Genomic DNA, 27,352 nt, shown 5'->3' with positions numbered 1-27,352 from the left:
ATACTGATTCATCTTTGTAAATGGACAGCATAATCAAATCCTGCATATTTTCAGAGGGATAACCTGCAAACCTCTGCATCAGCTATTTCCTTACAGTTCTTGCCAAAAAATATTTGCAATTTTTAGAAACCCCAAGCTAAGAAAAAATCATGAGTGGCAGCAGATCATGCCAGATCCATAGTTCTCCTGTAGTCTTATTCCTAAGGTGAAAAGTTTCATTTTTCCTCAGTCTTGTTGCTAAAGCTTTTGTGTTTCAGTGGGCTTGGAGTTCTACTCCAAGTTATTTCAAACTCTAAAGCCTAAGCAGAAGTTCCAATTGCTAACAGAGTTCCCATACATCTAACAGAAGTAGTTAACAGTCTAGGAAATATTTTCATCCTGAAGTAGTAAATAAATGAATCAAAAAAATTTGTATTGATTAGGTGTCTCCTGATTAGAGAGACGACAAAATGTGTTTAAGTCAGACCTAAACCTATCTACTGCAGATACCTAATGCTGAGTATGTTAAAAGAGAATTTTAATTTTATTTCCTGGATGTAAAACTACAATTATAAATTTCCTTTGACAATGAGTAACACAAAAATATGCATCTTCTACTTCTATGCTATGGTATAGAAGTGTCATTTCTTACCCTCCTCACACATGCATTAACCTGTTACCTCAATGCACTTCAGAAGTACAGCAGAATTAAAACTTACATGCACATTCCCACTTTGGGCAGCATTTGTCACCATTTGTTTGAGTAGCAAATCCTAAAACTCCACAGCTGGGTTGAGTAGCATTGTAGGGGCAATGCTGTGACTTATTAACCTGGATCAGCTGTCCATCCAAGCAAATGTGTTTTATGCACTCACTCTCAGTGATTGGCTAAGGCAGATTCAATAAAAGACAGAGGTTACCATTCGTACCAAGTTAGTATCACAATATTATATAGTTTTTGTTGAAAAAGGGATTCACATTCTTCAGGCACAGAATACTTGATTCCCATTATGCTGATGGAAGCTACAAGCACCTTTGGAAACCTGACAATTCTGAGGATAGATTAACACTGTTGTCCTATAGTAAAGATGAGAACAGCACTACTGAATTTTTAACTTTACAATGAAAAAAATTGAGAAGGGAAAATACGGATGGAAACAAGCAGAATTTATAATAGGGGTGTCTGGAAAGATGTGCTTTAAAGAGGGCAATGAGACAAAACACTGACACTGAACAGTATGAAACACCTTTTTTTTGTCAAAGACTTCATTCTTGTAACAGTCACACTCAGAAAACTGAGGCCTGAAACCCAGTGTAGTATAGTATTTCGAAAAAATATGATGCATAATGAAGTTACCCAAGGTTTCAGGTATAAGGAATAACATAATCATGCTCCTTTGTTTGATACAGATACTTTAAATCCTAAATATCAAGGCATGGCCCAAAATTTCATTTTTTAACCAGTATGTAGAAGTAACTAAGGCATGTTCCAAAGCAGGCAGGTAATTATTTGTATCTACTCACTGTACAAGTTTGAAGAGTTGCTGTTTCTTGAGGCAGCATAAAAGGTGATGCTGCAGTTCCTGCCATGGCTTCAGCTATTGCCAGTCCATCAGAAAATGCTGTAGTCAAGCCATGAAGTGGTTTGATAGATGAAGTAAATGAGGAAAGTGATGGACTTGCTGTGTCATTTGGATGATCTGGTACCATTAGCAGTGAACTCACAGAAGGTGTTTGCTTCTCAGATGTTACTTCAAATTTTGAAGTCTGAGTAGTACTTACTGATGATGGAGCTACAGAAGAAAACATTTGTGATTCAGCAGGTGAACGTGCAGTGGACAGAACTGAAGTTGTGTTTGTGAAATATGGAGGATAAAATGTCTGAGATGTAACAGTAGCACCCTGAGCAAGGACAGATTGGAATCCTGTCACTAACTCTGACTCTTCAGACTTCACTGTGTCGAGAGGCACAGCTCCTTTTGCTTCTGAAGTAAGAGAAGGAGAGCTGGAGATGGGCTCTGTGACTGCTGCTGCTTTGTCTGAAGCTGCTGATGCAGTGCTGAGGTTTTGCTCAGCACTGGTTATCACTGGAGAGGCTGAAGCTGCAACTGATGAATGGGCCTCAGTGGACAAGGCTGTCCTTGGTAGGATCATGGAGCTGTAGGTGGTGGCTGAAGGTGTGACCTGCTTAGGTAACACCACAGCTTCCTCTGTACCACTTTCCGTTGATGTGGAGCCCAATGCAACAGGAACTTCTGTTGCCCCTGGTAGCAAAACCATTGAAGAGGTTGACTCAGAATCCAATGAAGGTGACGCTTCAGGTGTTTGTCTTGAATCAAGGAATTTAGTAAACGAGGGCTGATATGTGAATTTTAGATCTGTAGCTGTCTTTGGTGTGGAAAATGAAGGAAATGGTTCTTTTTTAGTTGTTGCTGAAGGAGGGGAAGCAGCAAGCACTTCTGGTGAGAAAGGGGGAAATTTGGTGCCAAAAATCAAGTCAGTTGTTACTCTAGCTGGAACAGTAGGCTGCAAAACAGAAGTTCTTGATACAAGTGGCTGTGTGACTGCATCAGTTAAATGCAAATATTTTTGAGTTGGTAAAATAACTTTAGTAGGACCTATTGAGGTAGGTAACATACTTGAATGAGTGCCTTCAGGTAGTGAGGTCTTTGAGGAAGTCGGTTCTACTGTAGCTTCAGTAATGCCAAAGACAGGTTGTGGCTGACCAGGGGATTTTGTTAGAGATTCTGCAGGATACTGGTGAACTTGGCTCATCAATGAAGCTTCAGAGGTCTGAAGACCAAGTCCTGTAGTCTTCTGAGTAGAAGAAGGTGGTATAACAGTGGTCCTTGTGGTCTGTACTGAAGGTTTAGCTCCTGAAGATGTCTGCAAGGAGAAGGGGCCTGCTGAAGATGGAGGCAGGGATGGCTGAGCTGCAGCTGCTGGAATTTTCACTGTTTCTGTTATACTTTGGACTTCAGGTTTTAATGCTGCAGAAACCATTTTAGTTTCTACTGAATATTTTGGTGTGGTTGTTACTTCTGGTAGCAGTTGTGTTAAAGGTGAAGAAACTAATTTATCTCCTAGATACTGAGAGGTGGAGAAAGTGTAAGAAGGCTCTGTTACTGGAAGTGAAACAGAAGGGAACAGAGAGGATTTTTCTTTGCCTGTCACTATTTTTTTGGTTGTTATAAGCTGACTGCTGAATTCAGAGGTTGGGGAGAATGTGGCATCAGTGATATTCACTAGTGATTTTTCTTCTGGTACTGTTGTTATTGAACTTGATTGTTTTAATATAGAAGATAAAACAGAGAAAGTTGGGACTGGAGAGGTCTTTCCTGTTGTTAACATAGATTTTTGTATAGTTGTTCTAGGATATAAAGAGGTTATTTCAGGGGATGTACGCATGGGACTAAGAGTTGTCAGCGATGCCTCTTTTCCATCTGAGGGTAGTGAAGGAAGAGAAATGTTTAAAGTAATTAGAGAACCTGATGGTGAAAAAGACAAAGCAGATGGCTTTCCAGTAAAGATGGTAGTAATACTTTCTACTTGTGATTTATCAGGCAGTGTTGTCAGCAATGTGGTTTCAGTCCCACTAAGGAGAGTAAGTGGAGATGCAGTGATGGATGACGGTGATTCTCTTTCTGTAGCTACAAAAGGAGCTGTGGTGGTTTCTTTGGTTTTCACTGCTGATGTCGTAACACTGCCTGAATATGATGGACTGCTTGTCTTCATTGTACTTGAAACCAGAGCTGACTTGTATTCCGTAGATATTTTTCCAGAAAACAAGGTTAACTTTGTTGCTATTTCAGAAGGGGATGTTACCTTAACAGACAAAGGTATCATACTGCTAGCCTCAGCCAAGACAGGATATTTAGTGCGTAATGTAGTCAGGAGCTCTGTTGTGTTTAGAACCACGTGTAAGGGATATCCTGTAGTTGAAACAGTTTTAAATGTTTTTTTTAATTCACCTGAAGCTGGAGAAGCAGGAGTAGGAGGAGACACTGCAGGTCTCTTTGTAGAAAGAATGAAGGACTTTTCAGTACTAGAACTAGGATGTGGTAAATAGGGAGGGAAATAGGAACTTGATGTATGCTCCACACGAGATGTTATTTTGGGGATTTCCTTTTTATGAGTTGTAAATGATAACAACATTGTTTCTGATGATGTCTCTTGAGTTTGTAGAGTTGTCATCGTTGGACCTAGAGTTGTAGTGAAAAGGACCTCTGGAGTACCAGTCAGGTATTGAACCATTCCAAGAGGAGGTTCTTTAGCTGTCTTTCTGACTGAAGTAGGTGGTGTGGATGTTGGCGAAACTGTAGTCTTCACACTCTCTTTGGTTAAAACAGTTGCTGCTTCTGTTGTTGCTGAAGACACTGGTTTTAACAAAGATGAAGCAGTGAGTATAGGAGAAAATGATGTTCCCGTAACATTAGCTACTGTGGTAAAAGACTGTTCTACACTTATTTTTGTCCCTTCTGAAGGTCCTGTTAAGTTTACTGGTGGTATATATGAAGGCACATCCAGAGGCGATGTAAAAGGCTGTGGCACATATGCAGTAGTTTTTTCTGTTATTGATTCAAATGAACTGGGTGTAAATGTTGTAAGCCCTTCCGGTTTCACTTGTGCTTCTTTCGTGGGAAGTGTTCTTGTGACCATTTCTGATAACTCCATTATTTTAGTTTTGACTGGCATTTCTGTTGTTCTGAGTATAACTGGTGTCCCAGTAAAAACAGAAGTAGCAACTGGTCTGCTCTCTGATTCTGTTCTTGTGGTCACCGCATGTGTAGCAGTTGTTGCTGTCTGAGGTTCTGTAGCCCTGAGGAGTTTAGTGGAGCCACTACTGATTAGCTGCATCCTTGTGGAAGTTTCTGAACTGACAGCAGATGGAAACAAAGGAGAAATGTCAACAGAAGCAGACAAGCTTACATTAGATTTTGCTGTCCCAGCCATTGCTGTAGTGCTTCTCCCAGATGTCATTTCTGCTGGAAGCGTTTTATTGGATGTAGTAGCCAAAATATCCAGTTTTTCTGTAGTTGCTGTGAGTTGCAATTTTGTAGCAAGTGTTGTTTCCCTGTCCTTTGCTTCAGGTACAGGAACTGAAGTTAACTCTTCACTGATCACTGCCAAGCTTGCACTTAGTGTTAAATGTGGAACTGCTGGTGTTTGAATGCTGAGAAGCAAAGGTGGGCTGTCATCTGCAGGTTCAATGCCTGAAATCAGACACAAGAAAACAGCCTGAAATTCATGAATAATTATAGTGATGGAGCCAGCAGAGTTCTAGGTTAACTCATATAACTGATCTTTTCAATAGCCTTTAAACTTCTAAAACTCATAGACGAATTTAAAAAAATAATAATTAAATCATTTGCTTGATATCTAGTGTTACTGAAATGTTTTATGAAGAAAGAACATCTTTCTTAGTTTAAAATTTGTTTCATATTTTTTAGGAAGTAAATAATTTTAACTAAAACGTATGCTTGGTGAGCTCAAAGTTCTCATAACTAAGGCTACGTTACACAAATGCAGGCACTGATGTTCGAAATTATGACTAAAGAGATGGTTAATTATTAAGCTAAGTCTAATATATTATATATATATATATATATAAATTTTCAAACATACAGTCTTCAAAATACACGCATCTTTGAGTTATTTCATCCAGCAACATGTTGAGAGGACAGGCAGGGATGCATCCTTCCACTCTAAAAGAAAAACAATTAGCAGTAACTAGTCAAATAGTATCTTCTGGATCAAGCATTCAATTTCAGGAAAAGATTTTACATATAAAGTATATTTAAGCAGACAGTCTGATTCACCTCAGTGTACTCCTTCAAAATGTCATTACCATGACTTCCACTCCCACTCAGATATAAGGGAAAGCATGAACTTTGTGACACTCAGCTTTTGAAATGAACAGTCACAGATTCAAGAGTGAATACTATTGCTATAATACCCAATATTTTTACAGGTCAAAATCTGAGTGTCAGTTTTTACTAGATTTAGCATAAATTCAACTTTGCAGTGGAAAAAGTAAGGCCAGATATAGCTGTTGCAATGACATAATGGAAAAGTAAGGGCACAAGTGTTTGAAACAAAGTTATGATAACCTCTCTTTGTTAATACTCTGTAATACTCCCAAAATTAAAGTTACAAATATAGCAGTCATTCCAGAACCTGACAGTACACTAAAGGCTGAAAGGTCACATTTATGTGGCTACAGCAGCAGGTTTTATGCCATTTATTTCCTCTTCCACTTACCTCCTTACCCAAGAACACAGTCCTGCTACGTTAAGTGTACATTGGGCCCTCGTATTCCTATTATTCTGCTTAAGTGTCTTGCCTAAATTACACACTTTTCCATAAAAATACAGACACTTACTTTGGTACTGTCTGACAGTTTTTTCCCAAAGGGTCCCTGCATGTCTTGAAGCAAGGGCTTGTGCAGGCATCATAACGCCATTCACACGTAGAACGGGACATAAGCTTAAATTTGACATCTGAAAAACAACAAAGATATGTTATTCTTATATTTCTTTAAGCACTCACAGATACATATCACTAAGAGGCATGCCTTGCAGTGTTTTTTGAAGGACTTTCAAGTCACATAACAGAAACACAAATTCAAACGCACCCCAGCCATCCCCCACCTCCACGCAGAACAGTTTCCTGCCCAATGCTGGATTAGCCCAGTGGCTCTTCCAGCACCTGCAAGATTTACATGATATATCTGGATTTCAGTCCCTGCATTATGACAGCCCACCCCAGCCCTTCTAACAACAGTCAGGGCAGGGCAGTGACATTTCCTGTACAATCATGCCTGCAGAAGACAACCATCATCATACATGAATCCCCTCTAAACCGGTAAGCTTGAGCTCAGAGCAATGTTGTTCAGAGCCTACAGAGTAACTGCTCTTAAACAATGCTTACATTGTTAAAGACAATCTTATCTTAAACAATGCTTACATTAAACACCAAGAAAAAAATGCTAATTACTTAGAAAGAACTTCCATTTTTGTTTGGTTTTTTTTGAAGCATTTTTTAAGTTTTTCTGATCTTTGCTGGACTGAGATACAAGGAGTAGCTCTTTTATATCATCTTGAAGACAGTCAAATTTGCTATGAAGATAGTGAGAAATTTTTATTCCTCCAATTTAGGGAATCTGCACTTTAATTATCTCTGTCATTATTAACTATTAATGTCTTCTCTTAAATTACAAATAATTCTCTTAAAAATAGAAATCAAACTCAGACAAAAGGGTGTGTATGTTGCCATCTAGTGTTACCCCTTCTACATCTCATTTTATCCAGGAATGTAATTTGTCACTGCTTTTAAAAACACAATTATTATGATAGTAAAATATGTATTTAGTATGTTTCTCATAAGTTAAGTACATGTGACTGAATTCTTCTGTGACCTCTTCCAGTGACACCAATATAAGTTACATAAATCTAATGGAGGAAGGGAATTTTTGCCATACATTTTGGTGACTGATGTATGAGGTCTTGTATGCATGGACTTGTTGAGTGGTAAGGTTTAAGGATAAAAGAAAATACATTGCAGAAATACAAGGTTTAAGGAAAAAAAATATATATGGCAGAAAGACAAAACATATCAGAGACCTGTTGGCACAAGCAATCACCAAAAGTAGTGAAAACAGTCAATAAATCCAAGGTGAATGTCAGAAATCTCATTCATTAGTCTACCCTAGGTTTGATATGGAGACAAATTCATAACTTTTAACTCTGGTCACAGAACTCACCATTAACCACAGAGTAAGTTTCTAACACAATAAAGGTACAAGCTTGCAGAAGACAGACTGCAACCTGATGTAGAATGACAGTTTCTCAGTTTAGCAGAACAGTGGCCATGAATTAACCCTTCCAAGTGCTGGGATTAACATACCATCTCCCATTCTCCAAATGAACTTTGACTTTTATGAAATGATAGACACATTTTCCTCAAGATTTCCTAAAGACTAAGCTCACAGAGTTTGGTAGTGTTGCATGACTTGGTAGGATTTAGGGTGACTCTCCACATAAATGCATAGCACTTTCTGAGTGTTTCATAAATGCTGCTTTCAGTCAAGAATGAAGCCATGCTTGTTCACAAATTTTGTCTCTACTTCTAGAAAAACAACTATGGACAACAGAAGAATTTGTGAACTTGGTCATAAAAAATTGCTTTTAAAGAGTTGTAGAACCAATGGACATATAATTTTCCAGTCAAGAGATTGCTGCACCAGTGTTTTTAGTGGGCAAACTACATTAAAAAATGCACCAAATCACCACAGCAGGAGTTGAGTATTAATTGTTTTCCTTCTTCTCAGAAAGTTTTCAGGATGTCTCTGCAAACCCATATATCTGTGCTTTTTTATGAATTGTGGGAACATTCTTTAGAGTATTAAGAAAACATCAGTTCAATAATTCATACTATTTCGAGTTTTTCACTATTGTCAACCTAACTTCTGGAATACCTGAGCATCCCAAGGACCAAGCCTCTGTAAAAGAAGACAAAAAAAAAAAAAAAACCCAACACAAAAACACCTGCTCTGCACTGGTGCAGCCTCACCTCAAGTCCTGTGTGCAGTTTTGGTCACCACAATATAAAAAAAGGACATTCAGCTGTTAGAGAGTGCCCAAAGGAGCAATGAAGATGATGGAAGGGCCTTGAGGGGCTTGAGGAGTGGGTGAGGTCACTTGGTTTGTGCAGCCACCTCCACTACATGCTTCCCATGTTTTTAATACTTAAATTCCCTCTCCAGTAACCAGTAACACGAGCTTACTGCAGTCTGAGCAACAGCAGAGCTCCCTCACCACAGAACAATGATTCGCCGCTTACAGACAATGAATCAAGCTTCTCGTAGCAGGCACATGCTCCTCAAAAGGATTCGTCATGGCATTTGGAGATAGCCATGTGTCTCCTTGTCAAGTCTACCAGCATTTGTCTCCTGTTTGGTGACACAGCAAATCCTTCCCAAAATGGTGACTGATGCCCTGGGTGATGTGTCAGCTGAGCCCACGGTTCTCTTACCCAGCAGGAGCTGAGCTCATCAATGTGCAGAAACCCCTTGTGGGAGCACAGGTATGAACATGGCCAAAGACAATAGATTAAAAGATACTTCCCAACTCCATTGCTTTCACACCTTCTTGAACATCAGAGAAGCATTTTCTTCCCTGTAATTTATGATTTTCTTCTTCATGGTTTCAAAAATAAAACTGGGATGACAACAGCAGTTGCTACCATTTAATGAAGACTTTTACTATTTTATCCCTGACAGACCACGAGGTTCTGCTAAGCCACAACCACCTTTCTTAGGTCACTTCTTTTTCTGAGTTGATAATTCGTACTGTTCACAGGTCCACCTGACCTTAATTTTCTATGCTGACTTTTACATCACAGGGTCAAAATTTGCCATTGTTAGAATCTCTGTAATATGAACAATTCCAAGTTATGCTCAAAAAAATGGCTATTTACTTAAAAATAAAGCCTAAAATTTAAAATGTTCCAGTGTTAATAAAAGGTATTTAAAATAAAGGTCTAAAAATTATTTTTAAAAAATCAAGTATTTAGATTTTCCTTCTTACCTGATGCTTTTTTTCTTTTTTGATATTTAATGCAAAATTTAAAAAAATCTAGTAGGTATAAAAATTGCTTCAAAATTAGTTCTATTTATAATGGAGGCAAAACTCTACTTGGTAACTTAGATTGCCTGTCTCCTCAGTTACAAGTTTAGAAACATGAAATCCTATCTACCCACTTAACACACACAAACGAGTAACAAACCCTGCTCATGACTTCTAAGTTTCTGCAATGAGAAAGGTAAGCAAACATCACTGGAAAAATTAAACTTTGTGCCCAGCCAAAACACCACTGGAAGCAAACTGCAATTACCTACCTCACATCTATGTATGGTTCAGTTTACTATTACAATGTTAATGCAATTTTTTAATCTCCTCCAGTTTACTCAGCCAAAAATGGTAAGTCAAATGTTTGTGTTTGCAGTAAAAAAAGGGAAGATATTATTGTCCAGTAACCTCAGTCTGACTGCAGGAGCTACCAGGCAGATGTGTTCAGTGGCACATGTGGGATTTGCAGGTACAGCAGCAGTTGCTCAGCATTTTCCAGACCCAGGGCCCAAGTCATGGACTTTTGGGCCAACAAGCTCAAATTAAACTCAACAGCAACTCGTTATGAGTGAATCAGGACACTCCAGAAAATTAATTCTACTGATGGAAATGGATAAGAGTAAATTGATGTTAAAATAGTCGGTAGGATCATGTATAAAACTAATTTAAGGAAAAAAGATAGTTTTGTAAAAAACTTTTTCATTAAAGTGAATTTAATTTTCAGTTTTTGCACCATGTTTCTGAATGTGACTGAGTTAATTAAAATACCAGATTAAAAGTGCTCGGTATCAAACTCAAACATTGCAAAATGGCTCTGTGCAGCGTGCCTATACTTAGTGCATCTTGATATTTTAATTTTAGCTGAAAATTCTCTCTAAAACAGTCCTTATATTTACAGTAAGTTAGCTATTACAGCACATAACTAGCATTATTAAATACTTTGTTGCAGAATTTATATGGGGCAAGTCACATTTTCATAACAGACATAAAAATAACTCCTAGTGATCCTAAATGGGTGACAATTATATGAATGATAAAAAGTAACTAGTTTGAGCATATTATTTTTAAAAGGGTAAGAAAACAACAGCTATACCCATAAAAAGGTCATAAATTTCCTGCATAGACTGATTTCCCAGAAATCCCAAATGGGAATTGATGGCTCTTACGTGACACCTTTGTGTTTGTCCCTCTGGTAGGAGTAAGGGTATTCTTTCTTTTGACTGAATGCGTACCAGTTCATTTGCCAGCAAAAAAAATCCTGAATAGAATGCAAAAATGTATTTTCTTGCAAATAAGTACATACCACATATCAAAATTCAGTTTTCTACTCAATTTCCTCAATGTTTGTGGGAACAGGACAGCAGAAAAAGCAAATTATAATGACAATAACCCAATTTTAAAGCTGAAGTGACTTCTCATGGCAAACACTTCCCAGCCTCGGTGCATCCCAACGTGACAATATTTATTGCCATGAAACTGGAAAAAGTGACTCGTCAGCTGACTTTGAACAGATATGAGTCTACTGCTGCAGTGATCGGGTCACTTTAAATTCTTCCTTTTGGATGTGCGTCACAGAGCACGAAGAAGTCTCATGAGGAGCTTTCTGGCCAAGGGGATTTACTGGGCCTATTATTCTGCTCCTGATATTTATCCTCTGATTCCGCAGGAATAGCTGCTCCCGGTTCAAGAGTTTCTGATCTAATATGCAAAGCATTTACAATAGTCAGCAGGAAACCCAATACGCTTTTGCCTGCGCACTCTGGAGCTGGTGTAACTTTTCCATTAACTTAAACAAATGCTGCTGTATTTTTAGACCATGTAATTACCCTACATCAGCAGGCTGGCCCTTGTGAAAGTACACTGGAGAAAGATTGGAGCCCTATGCTCCTCTGCTTATAAAACTCTGAAACCCAAGCCCTCGGATGTGGTGATTAATGAAATACCTCTTGATCATTTGATCTGATCCCACTTGCTGAGGTAAATTGTTTTAGTTTTCCATTGGCATAAATAGGATTTTTTGGTATAATGACTGGAGGGTAAAGACTTCACACTTGAAAAGACATACCATTCTGTGTTAATGGACGACCACTGAGAATTGGAACATGCTTTAACCTTCTTCATTCCTCCCTCAAAGATAAAAGACTAAGGAGATATTTTTGTTATGTCCCAAAAAAGTTCCTTGCTTGAAACGCTGTACGAACATCCTGGTAATAGCATTAGCCCTCTAATTCTGCCGCTCAAAACCTCAACAGCTCTGCGATTACAAGCATTTGTCAAGAGGCAGCAGGCATTTGGTAATGACAAAATCTGTCATTTTTCTCAAGTTGGAGTGTGCCAGTCAACAGCTGCATTAGGCTGTCAGTGTAACGTACTGCAAAACATCGGCAGATTCACAATGACACCATTAACACTTTAATTCAGTGTTTTGATAAACAAGAAGCTCCACGAGGCATACAGTTGGCCTCCTCTGTCACAGAAATCAGAGGTTGCTTCAGGTTTGTCTGTGCCACAATTCAACACGGTCACTGTAAAGCAAGGCCAGGCCATGTTTTATTTGATACAATATTTCATTTTCTTTCTTTGCTTGTAAAATACATTTCAGTTTCAGAGAATGAACAACTGATTTTAAAACATGGTATTTCTATGAACACTTATTAAAATACTTTTGCTAAATAAATAAATTGTGTATTTAAAACTGCAGCACAATAAAAAAGTATTAGAACATAATCCTTTGCAGTGATTTTGGAATTGTATATACAACACTTGGTTTCAGCAAGTAATTGTTGTCACTGAATTTCATAAATGAATATGTTTGATGTATCTAATGTGTTAAAGCAAGTAAAAGCTAAAGCAAAGCAAAGTTACATGAATAATCTGCTTTGTCTTATTTTATACACCAATATAACTTATTGTATGTTTTTCCTGACCTCCAAGGCCACCTTCATTTCAGCGCATGGTTCCACTTGTTTAAGACTATGTAAAAACTGTAATTCTTACTTCTTTTCCTTACTGATCTAAAAACAAAACAGAAATAGCTTGACTGACATTATTTTTTGGTCTGGTTTTGTTATCAGTTCTTGTAGGAGCAACATCTGCAGCCAGCTCCCATGAAAGGATCTTCAGAGTGAGTATCTTCATTTCTGATCCTAATGTCTCAGTGGAATGGAACTATTATGGGAATGGGAATCTCACAGGTAGGTAGAAACACCCTCTCAGTCTTGTATTCAAAAGTTGTATCTATTCAAGAAACATTAGGGAAGTGAACATCTGGATCCTCAAGAAGGGGTAAATACCTGCAACTAGATGATGACTGAAACACTACTGGTTAACAACCCAACAGACACAGCATCTCTGAGTGGGTAGTGGATAAAAGTCAAGGTGTTTTTCAGGAGAAAATGAGGTTTGAAAGGTGTAACCTACAGGCCATGTCCTTAGCACTGGATGGATTGCTCCTGAGGAGGCCACAAGGTTAGCAATGAGAATTCACTGTACAGAAATCTCTCTCCTGGCAGCAGATAAAGAAGAGAAAACATTGTCCACACACCTTAAATTTCAGAGATCTGTTCTTTTATATTCCCTTCATGATCCATTTTTATGAGTATGGATGTTCTAGAAAATTCTAGAATTTTTTTACTACCTCCACAGCAAGTATTGCCCAGAAACTGTACTAGGGTACGTATTTCCAAATCCATTTGGCAAATTAGAAAAGTGTGTTAAGCTATTAATGGCTTTTCATGAGAAAAGAGACTCTCATCTTCACTACAATGCTCAGGGAAAAATACTTTGAGCCTGGATATCCCAGAATTCCCACAGCTCCCAGTAATGTAGGGGAGAGGTAAGCAATCTCATCACCTCTGAAAATAACAACACTATTTAGCCTAAATTTGCACAGGAAGAAATCTGCTGTTCATAAAACTCAAGTATAATCACCTACCTACAAGTTTAAAAAGGGTTGACAGTCTGAACTCCTCTGAATGATGGTACTTCAAAAGCTCAACTGAAGAGGCTGAAATGTGGATGAAGAATCCTGGTTTTGCAAATGACTCAAAGGAACTGTATCCCGACAGCCATGTATTCTTGTGAATGACAAACGTAGATCTGTTGTGAAAATCTTCTGATTTTTTCCATTTAGAAATGACAAGAGTATTATTGGAGACCAGCTGAAGAAAATAATTTGGTCTCTCAGCTGTTTCCAATGAAATCAAGCTGGAATCTGAAAAAATAAAACAGAAGAGAGCTCACAGAACTTATTTATCTGCCGATACATGCATATAAACCAAGTTAATTCTGATGTACCGCTACTGACTCTAGTAGCACGAGGAATGAAAATTTGCTGTGGCCTTACCAGTGAAAACAGCCTGAATCTTGTAAGAAAATACACTATGTATGGATTGCAGAGTGCTAGATTGTGATAATTATTAAGTTTTCTAAACACTCTACAAATTCCAACAGCAATACAAAGAGAATGAGACATTTGCCCACACCAGGATAAAGGAATATAGCCCCGCAGTCAAGCAGAACTTAATTGACAGTCTTTACCAAGCTATTTGTTTAATAAAAACTTTAACTCCATCTAACTAGGTTTAAAAGTAACATTTGCCATCAAGAATTGATAGCTTAAAAGCTCAGCCTTTCATTAAAATATATATTAAAAAACTGTATTTTGCATTCAGCTCTGTAGCTCTCCCTCTAAGAACGTTACAGCAAAGTCTTTTTTTCTGGCAAATGTTCCCTCATGATACCTTACCCTGCAGTACTTCTGATTTCAAGCAGCCTCTGTGCAGCCAATTGCAGGGCATCAGATCTTGAGCCTGTTAGAGGCATCTGTTGTTCACAGAATTACTTCATTCTGTTTTTCTGTAAACTCTGCTAGTCTCTTGAAAACAGCCATTAATCTACTGTAAAATCAACTAACCCTCCAGGACTGGGTAGCATTTCTTTAAAAAAAAAAAACTTGGAAAACAAATGATCTCTATTAAAAGGATATATTATCACATTCTGGCATAACACTTCTGGAAGACCACCTTGTTTTCTGTGCATAAAAGCTTCAGATAATCTGAAAAACCTAGCAGTACTAGTGAATGTCTTTTTATGGATTGTCTGTAGCAAGTAGCTTTTTGATAAGTAACAAAGGACAGTCAGTGTGATTTTTAACACCTGCTGTATAGCCAATCAGTGCATTAATGCCCCAAACTCTCAATTACCCAGGCATGCCTGAAACTGCTAAGACATGCATTTTGCTGAGGTACCAAAGAGTCATGAATGCCCTATAATAATACATCATATCGATTGTACAAATTCCTCATGATCAAATGATGAAATGCCATTTGCTCAAACTGGACCATAAGGCACAAATTCTATTTGCCAGGTTAAATTCTGAGCAAGACATTTTTACAGAGGAACAGAACAGCAGGACTGACCTTCCCTTTCCAAACATAAATTGAACACAGTGTACAAGTGCCTCAAAACTATGACTAATAAAAGAAATCTATCCCCAGCTATTCTGTTACATGAGCTCTCGTGTCAGTTCTCCAGACAGCGGTATAGTATTCAAAGACTCATAATTTTTTAAGTGACACAAAGCCAGCTTCAGGCTGTCCAAAGAGCTCATCGGGGGACTCTGTTGGTAAAACCATTGATACCCAAGTGCTCTGTGGGCATAAAAGTTGTGTATGCAGACAACTTCAGCATTTAATTAATGTCACAAATGCTGGACATACTCTTGTAGGCTTTCTGCACATGTCTGAAGGTGTGCAACATATCTTTCATCTGATGAAGAAGGAAGTTTCCTTCAGGGGGACCTTAGGTTGGGACCCAAAGGAGACAGATTTGCAGCACTCACCCTTACAGAGCTCAGTCAGTGCCAAAGGGCATCTGTGTGTGTGTGTGTGTTCAGACAGTGAGTGATGCTGGCAGAGCAAGGGCAGTGGGGAGCACTTTTCTTGCAACATTTCCCTCCCATTCTTTCCCACTTCCACCAGAGGAGAGGTAAAGGCAGGAACACACAGATTACTGGGCTGCAATACCAGTTTGGGGATTCTGAAGGCTGGAGTGTGAGGAGACAGCTGCTTTTCAACTGCTTACAAAGCTACAGTCTAAAATCCACCAAAGAAAATTTTGGCAGACATTGAAGTGCATATTCAACTGACTGATAAAGCAAGGAATTTTTTTTTGGACCCAGGTCCATTCTTAAAGACAAGGGCAGAATTTGCTCTGTCTTATTTAAGATGCTAGGTTTTTATGACTTTACCATGTGCTTTGGGTTTATAAAGTCCTGAAGTCAGCATAAAGCTCACTACATGCCCAGGAGCAACATCATCTTCTTTCACGGGGAAAACAACGCCATCCACTGATTTTGCTGCTATTACAAATTTTCCATCCAAATAGCTGACCAGTTTGTATGGGCCTTTTCCCAGAGCTGTGGAGAAAAAAAAACAATTATTTTTCATGTCAAATGTCACAAATGCTTGAGCTCTAAGCATGAGGGCAGAGCACTTGAAGGAAAACACATCTCACCACTCTGGAAATAGAGCTAGGTGCTATGCACTAGACTTGAAAGAAAACCAAAACAAACTGTTTTTAGAAAATATGTGTTATAAAAACTATCAAGGATAACTACTTTCAATTTTCAAGACTCATGATCAGCTTCTCCTTTTTGTCCCTCTCATATGCTTTGGTTTCATAATGACCTCATTGAAGTTAGTTGGCCCCTTGGTTATTTGATTTAGGATCCTTTTAAACTATTTATTTGTATGGTTAAACTGACTATACATGTCTTACTACTTTTTAAAACCTATTTTATTAATGTCCAAAGCATGAGGTATAGAGAATAAAAGTTTGTTGTCAACAAGAATCAAAAAACTCCTTAAACAGTGAAGATACAAACATACCCACTGTGAAGTAAGACAGGAAGAAATTAGCATCATAGGCAAAGAATGGTCATATTTTATCTATAAGTTAAAAAAGCAAAAAATATGCAAGTTTATTTTGTAAACCTTAAAATGCAACACCTTCTCATTTAGATCAAACTTTACCGCAGAAAAATAGTTTTGAGTTTATTTTTAAATGTTTGAAACTATTTTTGTTAAATTCCCTGTTAAAATTAGGCATTTTATGCCTTACCTGAGCAGTTCACCTCATTACCATTTTACCCACATGCCAGGACATGGCAAGCATACATCTGAGATAACTGCAGCTATCAGCTGGGAAGTTAATAGCATTGACTTTTAAAATCTGTTTCAACTGGTTAAAAGTTTGGACTGCAATTTGCAGCTTGCCTTCATACTCCGGTTCTCCAAAACCCTAAAATTTTTTAAGGATTTTGAAATCCTAAGGAAGCTGCATTACAAGTAGAGCTTTAAATTCTAATGGCATGAAAAGGTTAGGATACAGACCCATGCCCACCTAAACAAAGATATCTCTTAACCTTCAGTGCAGGGAGTTGGAAAAACATGTTTTAAATTACCACTTAAAACATCCACTGCTCTGGAAATATTCTTATATGTTTAAGAACCCCATCTCAGGCCCATCCAAAAGTTGAAAGACCACAGTCACCAGCTGAGGATTTCCCTTGACCAAAGAGAAAAGACTTCTGCTTCTAGTAGGACTGGAACTATTTCACTCTGGATTCATCACAAAGTGAATACCTCTTTCTGATCTAAGACAACTTTTTAACCTTCCTGTCTCCAAAACTAAGTAATTCTGGGTCATCCTACTAAAAGTTACGTAGACAAGAAATTATTCAGCATGGAGACGATTTTATTTTGCCCACTGACAGCTCTGAAACATGTGTTGAATACCAATGAGCTGGATTAGCAAAGAGTACAAAATGCAAAGAAAGAAGTATACAATAACCATTTTTATTTCAAGGCTGGTCTCATGCACAAATCTCCACTATTTCCACTAATTTCTGTCAGTGAGAATTCAGTAACAAATAAAGGTAATAACACACCTTAAAAGTATCTAGCTTAACTATCACCACAGCTCTTAGAGGCACTGCACTTTCGGTCCACCTGCACTAAGATTGTCTATTATCAGACTGTATTTCTTTTACAAAACAAACAAACCAAAAAGAAAACATAAAACCTTCAGTCACCTCTTACATTCAGCTATCCTTTATTTAAATTAATTGAAAGTCTTAAATGGCAATTTAGATAAAATTCCCATGCATTAGTGATTGACTCCGCTCAAAATCTTTTCAGGAGTCAGTGCATGAGAAAAGGCACGTTTCTTGGCCATATTTTTTGGGCCTGGCACAGTGCATAAGTCTGTCCTAATTAACTTGGTCTCTTTCTGAGACCTTTTCCAGGAGTGAGCTGCTGCAATATTGATCAGAAGACCAAAATACTCCATGCCATGGGGATAGACAGGCTTCTACATGGGCTTGATAAAGAGTTACAGCATCAGTAGCAGGAGCCCTGGCCCTTCCTCACACCAGGCTGCCTTGTGTGCCACGTCTGGCTGTGCAGACATGGGCAGGGTGATTTGGAAATAGTCTGAATATGGACTACAGCACCCCAGGCAGGTTCAAGGCATGGTCCAGCACCTTCCCCAGGGTTTGCACACCTCACTGACAGCCACTCAAATGTAGCACCAATGCTGGCTGCTCAGGAACTCGAGGCTAGGTCAGACAGACCTAAAAGGAGTGTTATTCCCCTTTGGGGACAAAAAGTTATCATAATTTAACAGCTACCTCCCTCTGGAGGCTGCACAGGAGCCTGTGGGTGATTTAACAATCCACTGGGGTCTGTTCAGCTTTGAACTGCACTGCTCCTTAAGTAAGCAGTGCCACTAGCACTTCTCAGTTTATACTCTATTAATTACTTAATGATTTAATTGTTTAATCATCATCCATCACTGCAAAGAAAATTAGTTAGACACATGTTCTTGAAAGAGGTCCAGGAATTATGAAATTAAAAGCCTTTGAAAAAGCAAAATAAAGCAGCAAAACAATCTTGGCTAGTTAAAAAATATAACACTCACAAATGTTTACATTAACACAATTGTTTTTATAAAAGGTTCTAAGACTTACATAAAAAACCCCAAGATTCTATTGATATTTTGTCACTTCCTTTAGAACTCACCTTTGTTGAAATATTCACAATCATAAGCTAAAAAAGAGAAAGAAAAAAAATACAGTTACAGGCATTCTACAGATAAACAGGTTTTCTATTATCCTTTACAATTAAGATGTGAGCCAAATGCTTGGCCAAATTTGATCATACACAAACATTTATGAAAAAGTTATTGCCAAATATTTACTGTACTTTAGATAAAATCCTAATTTAAACTACACATGTTTAACGAAAGCAGTGCTTCTCAGCAGGAAATACTAAGCTTACATACCTACAGCTGTCTTTTTGTGACCTCTAGTGGCTATAGCTGAGTTTCACATTAAAACATACCTTTTCTATCAAAAGTTAAGAGCAATCCACTCTCTCTGAGGCCAGTTTGCTGTGTGACCCCGAGCAAGCTGTACACTCTCTCTGTACAACTGCAAAGTTAGAAAAATGATTGCTTCATTCTATTCTTTGCATCTCCCCTTCTTTTTTCCCATCTTTGGGGAAATGACAGCCTCCTGTTAGGCATTTCCATTAGGTGTTAGAGAAAAGGACCTAATTTTTTTTTGTAAGTTCTAAGAATTGTTGGAGAGGAATCCCAAGGTAATGACTATGTTCAGCTTAAAAACTTACTTGTTCTTCAGAAGACCTTTATATTTCATACTTGCTCTGGGGGCTCTAATAAGGCATGTGTGTTTACTAGATCTTATTAAGAAGTGAAGTTCTCCTGAAGATGGAAATCACTTGAGCTGTTAACTTTTTATCTTAGGTTTGAGGGATGCATTCTGTACCCTAATATAGACTTCCCATGACTTCTCCTTTCACATCATAGAAGAAAAGGGATTAAAAGTAGAAAAGTATCACTCACAAACACAGCAAAAGCACATAATCCAGCTAAACCAAAATTAAATTGGAGTGAGAGGCACCAGCGAGGCTTAGATTTAATTCATGGCTCCAGGTCAGCTGGTGTGGCTGATTTTTCAGGTCTGGCTGCCATGAATGCAGGGCAGTGGCAGCCCTTGGCAGTGCTGGTTGAACAAACTTACGACACACTCTGGGAGACCTCCAGTCCACAGCAACTCCGTGCTGGCAGCACTGATGGGCATAAGCTGAGACACTTGTACAGAAACACTCACAGTCACCACCTTGGTTACAACCACAAGTGTCTGTCAAGCAGTTGGAGTAAAACCAGGTGACGTCAATCTGGAAATAAAAATACCGCTTATCAAAAACATTCCTATGGAACTGCCAACCAACACCTCCACGCAAAGCTATGGATCTTCCAAAAGGCAATACATCCAAACTGGAAGTATTAAAGATTTCACTCTCAATGTTTTCTGAAACAAGAGAAAAAATGGCCATTGGGACACACCATAAAATCTTGTCCAGCACTTAGCAACACAATTAAATCAATGACCCATTAAGAACAGGCACGTTAAGATATTGACTTGGGCTTGTGTTTTGTATTATCTGAGCCCTAAAAAACTGTGAAAACCTGTGAAATAAAAGACTAAACTGACCACAAAAGGAATTCAGATACACATAAAATGTAAGAAATCAAAGTAGATGGAAAGCTCTTTTTTACATGTATTTCCTATTCTCTTGATATTATCAGACAATTTCACACAAGAATTTGTCATTTTTCCTTACAGTATCTTTGTATCTTGTCTTAAGTGACAAAATTTCAAAGAAAACTGCCAATGCTAATCTTTTTATTGAAATGTTACACATTCTACACAGATTTACATTTGAGTAAGTTTTCTAGGAATGAGTTTTTCCCATCCAACACTGCCCACTTAATACATTTATTTATGTATGCATGAAAAATGTGTGTGCCGTGTAAAGCATTCAGAAAAAGCAAGCAACTGGGTATTCTTACACAATACTTGTGATTAAAAAGAAAATATCCCGAATTGGGTGTATTTTTGTCTTCATTAATAAAAAAGAGCTTCATGTTGAAGAGTAACATTTCTCTCTGGGGCTATGTTCACTGCCACTTGTTTATACACAGGACTACAACTCACCACTGGGTGGCAAGCTTCAAATGCTTCACTTAGCAGTATCCCACATTCCTTCTTGGCAAATGGCTCTCTGAGGGGGTTCAAACTACATGGATTTCGAATGTCAGAGCTGTCAACACACTAAAAAGGGAAGAAAAACTAAGGTGAGAAATTTTTTTCATAGCCACTTTGTGTTTTGAACTTGCAAAGAATATTTTTGTGCTTTTTATTTTTCTAGGGAGATGCAAAATGCAAAACTAAAGTAGGACTAAGATATAGAATTAAAAGCTAATGCTAATGAAGAAGAAATGGAAAATCACTTTCTGAAGAAATGTTCCACTGGTCTGAAAGCAGCAGAAAAACACACACATACTTATGGGTGTAATCAGACATGCCAGAGAGGCCCAACCTGTAGTACTTACACCTGAACAATCTCACATAAATAACAAAGATCACTCAGACAGTGTGCATTATGAGTGTCAGAAATCAGATCTTTTTACACTAACTACTAGAAAGGTACATTTCTGTGAACACCACTAGAAACATTACCTTAGAAAAAGTGTCTAACTACAGCATATAGAATTTTTTCCTTTCCATTGCTTTGGCTGCACAGTTAAATGTTTGCCAGCTATGAAAAATCAGCTAAACTGTCAACACACTCTAAAGTGAGATCAAAATTCTTCCATTATACAAAAATACCACTAATTTACTGTTCAAATGTAATGAAAACATTCAAAAGATTGTTACAGCGTTTTTCTTTACTCTTTAAACACTCTGCAGCAAAAAAAGGTGATTCTTTTCTTTTCTTTAACAGATTATGACACCTTTGAGAACCACTGATACTGTCATTTGTATTGCTGCCTGACTGGTTCTTTCAGGAATGAACTTCTGATTTCATTCAAGATGAATTTTATGATATAACAGCAAGAAAAACTACTAGCAAAATATACAAGTAAGCACATTCTCTTTTTGCCATGTACCTCTATAGCCGTCCAGCTGTTTCCAAACTCTTGTGAGTTTGTTAATTCAAAATTATCTGGAGTCCTCAGTTCGTTTACTGTCTTCAAATCAAAATTTCCACACAATCCAGTCAATTCTCCCTGAGGAAAAAAATATATTTACACACACATATATAAACATGAATTTTCACAAGATTAAATACTATCAGTCATGATCATTTTCAAAACTTGCAGCTTCCACTGTTTAATTATAAATTTATTACATTTTGATCCTTTTTTAGCTAAATTTCAGTCAAAAGAATTCAGTAACAAAGCTATGGAGGATATTTTATTTTGGCAATGTCATTATTATGCCCTTTCAGTTATGTATCCCCAAGCCTTTAAAAAAGGAGATTATATTTTTCTTCAGAATTAGCCAGTTATGTGGTTTTTTAAGCCTCAGCAAAATAATATCTGCTTCAGTCATGTAAGGAATGAGTACTGAAGGAAAACTTCACCCCAAGGATATTTGTCTCTGTTGTTACAAGAGTTATTACAGAAAAGAGTAACTAACAAAAAAGATAAATGAGAATGATTATTTTCATTGACAAGGAAGCTGAATGCGTCTTTATTTCTAACAGGCAGTTGATTTTCTGCACAAATATATCTTATTTAACAAGATATAAAGACCTTAAAGAAAATGGCAATAAGATTGTTGACTTCCACCTACCTGCCACTGATGACCCATCTGCACATGAACTGTTGTTCTCTGATCCCAAAGAATGGTGATATGTTCATCAGGAAAATGAACAACAGTGAAAAATCCAGCTTTCCATAACTGCATTTTCTGTAGGCCATCTATGTAACTAGATAAGCTCTGTTCAAAATAAAGCAAGGGAGCTAATAATGGAAATAATATCTTCATAAAATGTTCACTTGACAGGAAATAAAACACCTAAGTAAAATTAACAACATGGTTCTCAGACACATCCAAAAACAGACAGAAGGCCACAGAGGGAAAAATGCTTATGCAAAATGGGCCTGGATTTTGAATGTGACCTGTATTGTATTTTTATGATTTTCCATTTTTAAAAGTTGATTTTATATCAAATTTGAAGGACGGGTAATGGACAGAATATTAGAATGCTAATGATTTATCTGGGAGGTAGATGAGTATTCTTAGGACTCCTGTTTATGATTTTCACTTAGTTATAAGTAATTCTGTCACAGTCATATGCTTTTTTTGAATATGGATGGGTAAAAAAGATACATGAAGCAGCATCTGGAAATAAGGAATTGTCCAAATATGTCCCTAGGTCACAATCTTATTTACATAAAGCATTTTTTCTCTCAATCCACTAACAATCAGACTGCAACTTATTTGCAGCATGGACTAAGATGCCTGGTTTAATTACACAGTATCTCAAACTTCCTTTCTGTAGTCAGTTTATAAACTGTAAATATACTTATACTATAATTACTAATATACTAAAATACTAAATGTTTACAGAATAGAGTTTGTAGTTTGGCCAAAACAAAAATGAAATTCAGACTGTGGAGTGTATACTCCACAAGGGCCAAAATTTATTGGGATTTTTTAACTGCATAGAAATATTCCTCTGATACATTCCACACCTGACTAAGCTCTTAGTTTTAGTGGAATTAACAGCAGAACTCCCACTGACTTCAAAACACTTGTATTTCTCCTAAGATATTAATCAGAAATTAAGTCTAAACAAGAGAGCTACAATTATCTCCTCTAGCATTTCTGTCAAATACAGACAAGATTTTGTTTAAGGTTTCCGTTGAACAATCCAGATGTGATCAGTATTCACTGTAAATATATTTACACCTCTAATACTGAAGTGGCATAGTAAGTTTTTGGTTATGAAAGGAACACCCACAGAAGTACATATGCTGCTTTTTGACCAGCAGTAAAAACTGACACTTACTGGATTCCCAGTCTCATCGTCAAATACTAAAAGGGACTTTCCAACATTAATGAAAACATTTTTTCTGCAAATGATTCCAGTACTAAAGCAGTCAATATTCTCTATAATGACAGAAAGACTGGTTGAAGAAGTTCCCTGAAGAAAAAAAAAGAGTCAAATTTTAAATATACATATTTCTACATAGCTCAATTAGCAGAAGCTGAAGAGTATGTTTATGTTATGTATGATTCAAAGTCTAAACAGTGCCAAAAATGAAAAAACCAGGATGTAGGACTCAGCAAAATGCACAAACAGGAAGCAACTACAATGGCAGATTTTACCAGGTAGTTGTAAATCCAGTTTTAGGGAGATTTTACACAAAAGTCTCACCTTAACCAGGTAAACTTTACAAGTTCCAACAAAGTCAAAGGTGAGCCCATCGAAGGTCCTGTAGTGCCGGTCCCCGTACGCCGTGCACATCGATGGGCAGGGCTGGAACGTGCACTGGAACGACCCGTGTTGGCAAATGCTGAAAAATGTACGACCAATAATGGGAATATCAGCTGGAAGCCCAGACAAATGATTACAGCTACTGCACTGAGAAGCAAACAAACAAAAGCTGTGCAAGTGTGAGGAGTGTGGACAAAAACATTTTGAAATGTTGGCTAGAAGCAGGACACATCAATTAATTCTCTGGGGAAAAAAAAAATTACATATTGAACTCATATCATCTAAGTTTTTTCTTCCATGAGAATTCAAAGGCTCCAGAATATACAGGCACCACAACAAGTCTCAAAAACCCCAAAAAATACAACCAAGAAAACCAACAAAACAAAAAACCCAGTGCAACATAATACAATTTATTCTCTAGTGCACACCAATAACATGCCAAAAGCAGAAAACCTTCTTTTTCAGCTTCTCACTAAACATTTTTTTCTGTACAAGTTGAAGCTTAAAGTGAAAAAGTAGCATGTCCTGTTACTACAGTCTCCATGCATTCTCTCCTTGAATAAGAATTTCACAGAATTACCAAGGAAACATTACAGTAGCATTATTTTGGTGCTTAGGGTCCTTAAAAGAACCATGTTGTTGGACTTACTCTTTTTCCAGATGTCATCACTCCCAAACACCAGCCTAAGAGTTTAGGAGCTTTTAGAACAGTTCAAGTTATGTCTATGGCCACCTTAAACATCAAAGGGTTTTCACCACACATCTACAGAATGACTGTTCAGACCTTGCTGAATTCCCTTTGCAGTGTAATAGAAGAAGTGGATTCTCTTTGCTTAATAGGTTTTGCAGCATTGGATATTATGCCTCTTTCTGAATCACCCTCTTGCATTCATTTTCAGAGACTACATATAAGTTTTATAAATAATTGAAAGAATTTTATTTCCTGCATCCACAAGCAATCATTAAAATCTCATTTTTAGGTTCCCAAATGACCCAGACACTTAAATTCTCCTTGATAAAGACAGCAAAGCTGGTGCCCTGGCAGAACTTTAGTATAGATATCTTTATAAATGTATGTTAAATTAAATACAGCATGTGATTTAATTTTGGTACATGCTTAAATTTTCTTTCAAAAAAACTATTTTAATTTCCTTGTTAAATGAATGCTGCATATTTTATAACTGAAGTCTTAATGTGACTTACAGAAATACTGGGTAAATCTCTAACATTTGACATCTCATATACTGAAGCAGCAGGCAGTATGAAGTTTTCTCTCAGTATGAATTTTTGTCAGTGTAACTTTTCCTTCATATTTCTATCACAGTGCCAGTATACCACTTTTTTCAGAAGGGTCATAAATATCTAGAAAATCTAGGCAGCTCCAGCTACTGGTAGCATCAAGTTTCTTCCAGTTCCCTTAGCAATTAACTTGAACCTACATGGAGCCACTGTCCAGGTTTTCCAAGACTCTGCTTATCCCATCACTGATTTGCTCCACTGCTTGCATTTTGCTTCACTACATGTATCAATACACTAAGCAGATGGCTAAAATAAGTTAAAAATACATGTGAGAAGTATTTGCTGTACCAAAGCACAAGGAAATAGCAGCAGGACTTGCTAACTGCAGTCACCTCAGAACAGTACCAAAGAAAGAAACCTCATCAAGCTGATGGAGAGAGAGGCATACAGAAGAAATTGTGTTTGGACTGGAAGACTAAGTGCTGCTTCTCATGTTCTCCTGAGACATTAAGTTTTAGTTTCACTCTTGGCCTATTCAAATCCTTCTCCATATGCTGATCTCTTAAGGGCCTGCAGAAACATTTCTTAGCATATAAAGCCTAGGGAGATCCTTTTCTCTTTTTTTCAGGAATATATTTTTACTCAGAAGGAAGGGGTTAAGAGATACACAATGTATTTAAAGTCCTCTACACCAGTCATGTTTCATACTAAGTGAACTAACATTCACTTATCAGGATCTAGAGAATTCTAGTTGGAAAAGATGAGCTATCAGAATCTTCTAAACTTCAAATAGCTTTTTATAAAGCATATTTCCAATAAGCATTTGTTAAAAAATACAGGAGGCCAAATTCAGCAGCCCACAGAGAGTGACCAGGTGGTCAGTGGTCTCAACATGACGACAGCAGACCAGCATATCTACTTGCACAAACCCATCTTACCTGGCACAGGACACCATCAAAATGTTTCTCTGGTAGCCTCAGCACTAGAACATTTTGTGTTTAATGTTGCCACCCTGCTAAATATTTCAGGTACTTGCCCTGAAAACAAAATTTGGGAAACCTAGAGCCACAGGTCAGACAGACCCCACAGCTTGGGCTGAAAGTTCCTGTCAGTTCACAGGTAGTTTTGCCAACTTATGAAGTTACTTTGTCACGTCACTGTTCAACAGATAGATCAATATTTATGTTGCTAACACTACACCAAGTATGAGTAAGGTGATATTTAGTATCAACACACACTAATTCAATACACCAACCCCACTATATGATGACTTCTATGAGTGCCTAAGTGTGTTTGTTTGCTCAGAAGCACTCTCATCCTTTGCACATTTCCCTTAACACATCAGATACACAACTGCATACCCACACAGCAGACTCAGATTTTATACACTTTGGATCAAGTAGAGCTTGTTGCAGACTCCCCTCTGTTAGTGAACCAAAAAGCTATTATCACTTAATGCACCTCTGCTTCTGGATGTGGAAGACTACAAAAGCCATAACAATGTTATGGGTTTGTGCATGAATTAATTATCCTGGCCTCAGGAAAAAAAATAAATAAAGAGAAGGTTAAATGTCCAGTGTCTTTCTGCCTGCATTGCTGCTGCCTTTGGTGAAGTCTCATACAGATTAGATGGGATAAATGAATTCTCTCTGATGCAAGCAATCCCACACCAGGTCCAAATGGAGAGGCCTTTGGAAACAATAACCCGGGTCGCTTTACCTGCCTGCCCAGTGGAGATGCCTTGTAAGTCGCTTCACCAGTCGACCAAAGGGCTACAAATCTCTTCTAGAGCAGCTACTGAGGACCTGACGAGAGGCAGAGGAAGGCAATCAGCACAAGGCTGGAGGGGGCATGATATCCAGACAAGGCAGAGCCTGGTGCTGATGGGACAAGCCTTCCCTGGGCTGGGCTACCCCGTGCTGTGCTGGCCAGGAGCAGCAGCTCACCAGGGGACACCAGTTAAATGCTCCTGGTAAGCTACAAGGAGGGCTCAAAAAGAAGGAGCTGCTCTGCTGGGAACCTGGAGGCTACACCTCTACCACAGCACCATGGTGCTTGGCAGTATAGCTGGTTTTTCTGAGGCTCTGGTAGGACAAACCACTCTGCTTAGTGCCAGCCTGCAACATT

At 37.9% G+C, this 27,352-nt stretch overlaps 1 protein-coding gene across 1 annotated transcript in view; it reads right to left on the bottom strand.

Moving 5' to 3' along the window:
- Positions 1 to 27,352, bottom strand: part of OTOG (otogelin) — a 92,428-nt gene that overhangs the window by 23,467 nt on the left and 41,609 nt on the right. Inside the window, exons 25-37 of the mRNA XM_030273852.4 lie at positions 23,927 to 24,065; positions 23,558 to 23,692; positions 22,336 to 22,482; positions 21,648 to 21,767; positions 20,692 to 20,808; positions 19,714 to 19,870; positions 18,692 to 18,718; positions 15,859 to 16,026; positions 13,543 to 13,821; positions 6,362 to 6,479; positions 5,605 to 5,684; positions 1,504 to 5,192; positions 699 to 867 (exon numbers count right to left, since the gene is read on the bottom strand). Coding sequence (XP_030129712.4) covers positions 699 to 867; positions 1,504 to 5,192; positions 5,605 to 5,684; positions 6,362 to 6,479; positions 13,543 to 13,821; positions 15,859 to 16,026; positions 18,692 to 18,718; positions 19,714 to 19,870; positions 20,692 to 20,808; positions 21,648 to 21,767; positions 22,336 to 22,482; positions 23,558 to 23,692; positions 23,927 to 24,065 — 5,345 coding nt within the window. The remainder of the gene's footprint in view (positions 1 to 698; positions 868 to 1,503; positions 5,193 to 5,604; positions 5,685 to 6,361; positions 6,480 to 13,542; positions 13,822 to 15,858; positions 16,027 to 18,691; positions 18,719 to 19,713; positions 19,871 to 20,691; positions 20,809 to 21,647; positions 21,768 to 22,335; positions 22,483 to 23,557; positions 23,693 to 23,926; positions 24,066 to 27,352) is intronic.

This window comes from Taeniopygia guttata, chromosome 5 (assembly GCF_048771995.1).
Source record: "Taeniopygia guttata chromosome 5, bTaeGut7.mat, whole genome shotgun sequence".
Lineage (NCBI taxonomy): Eukaryota > Metazoa > Chordata > Aves > Passeriformes > Estrildidae > Taeniopygia > Taeniopygia guttata.
This window is presented reverse-complemented; position numbering and strand designations above follow the sequence as displayed.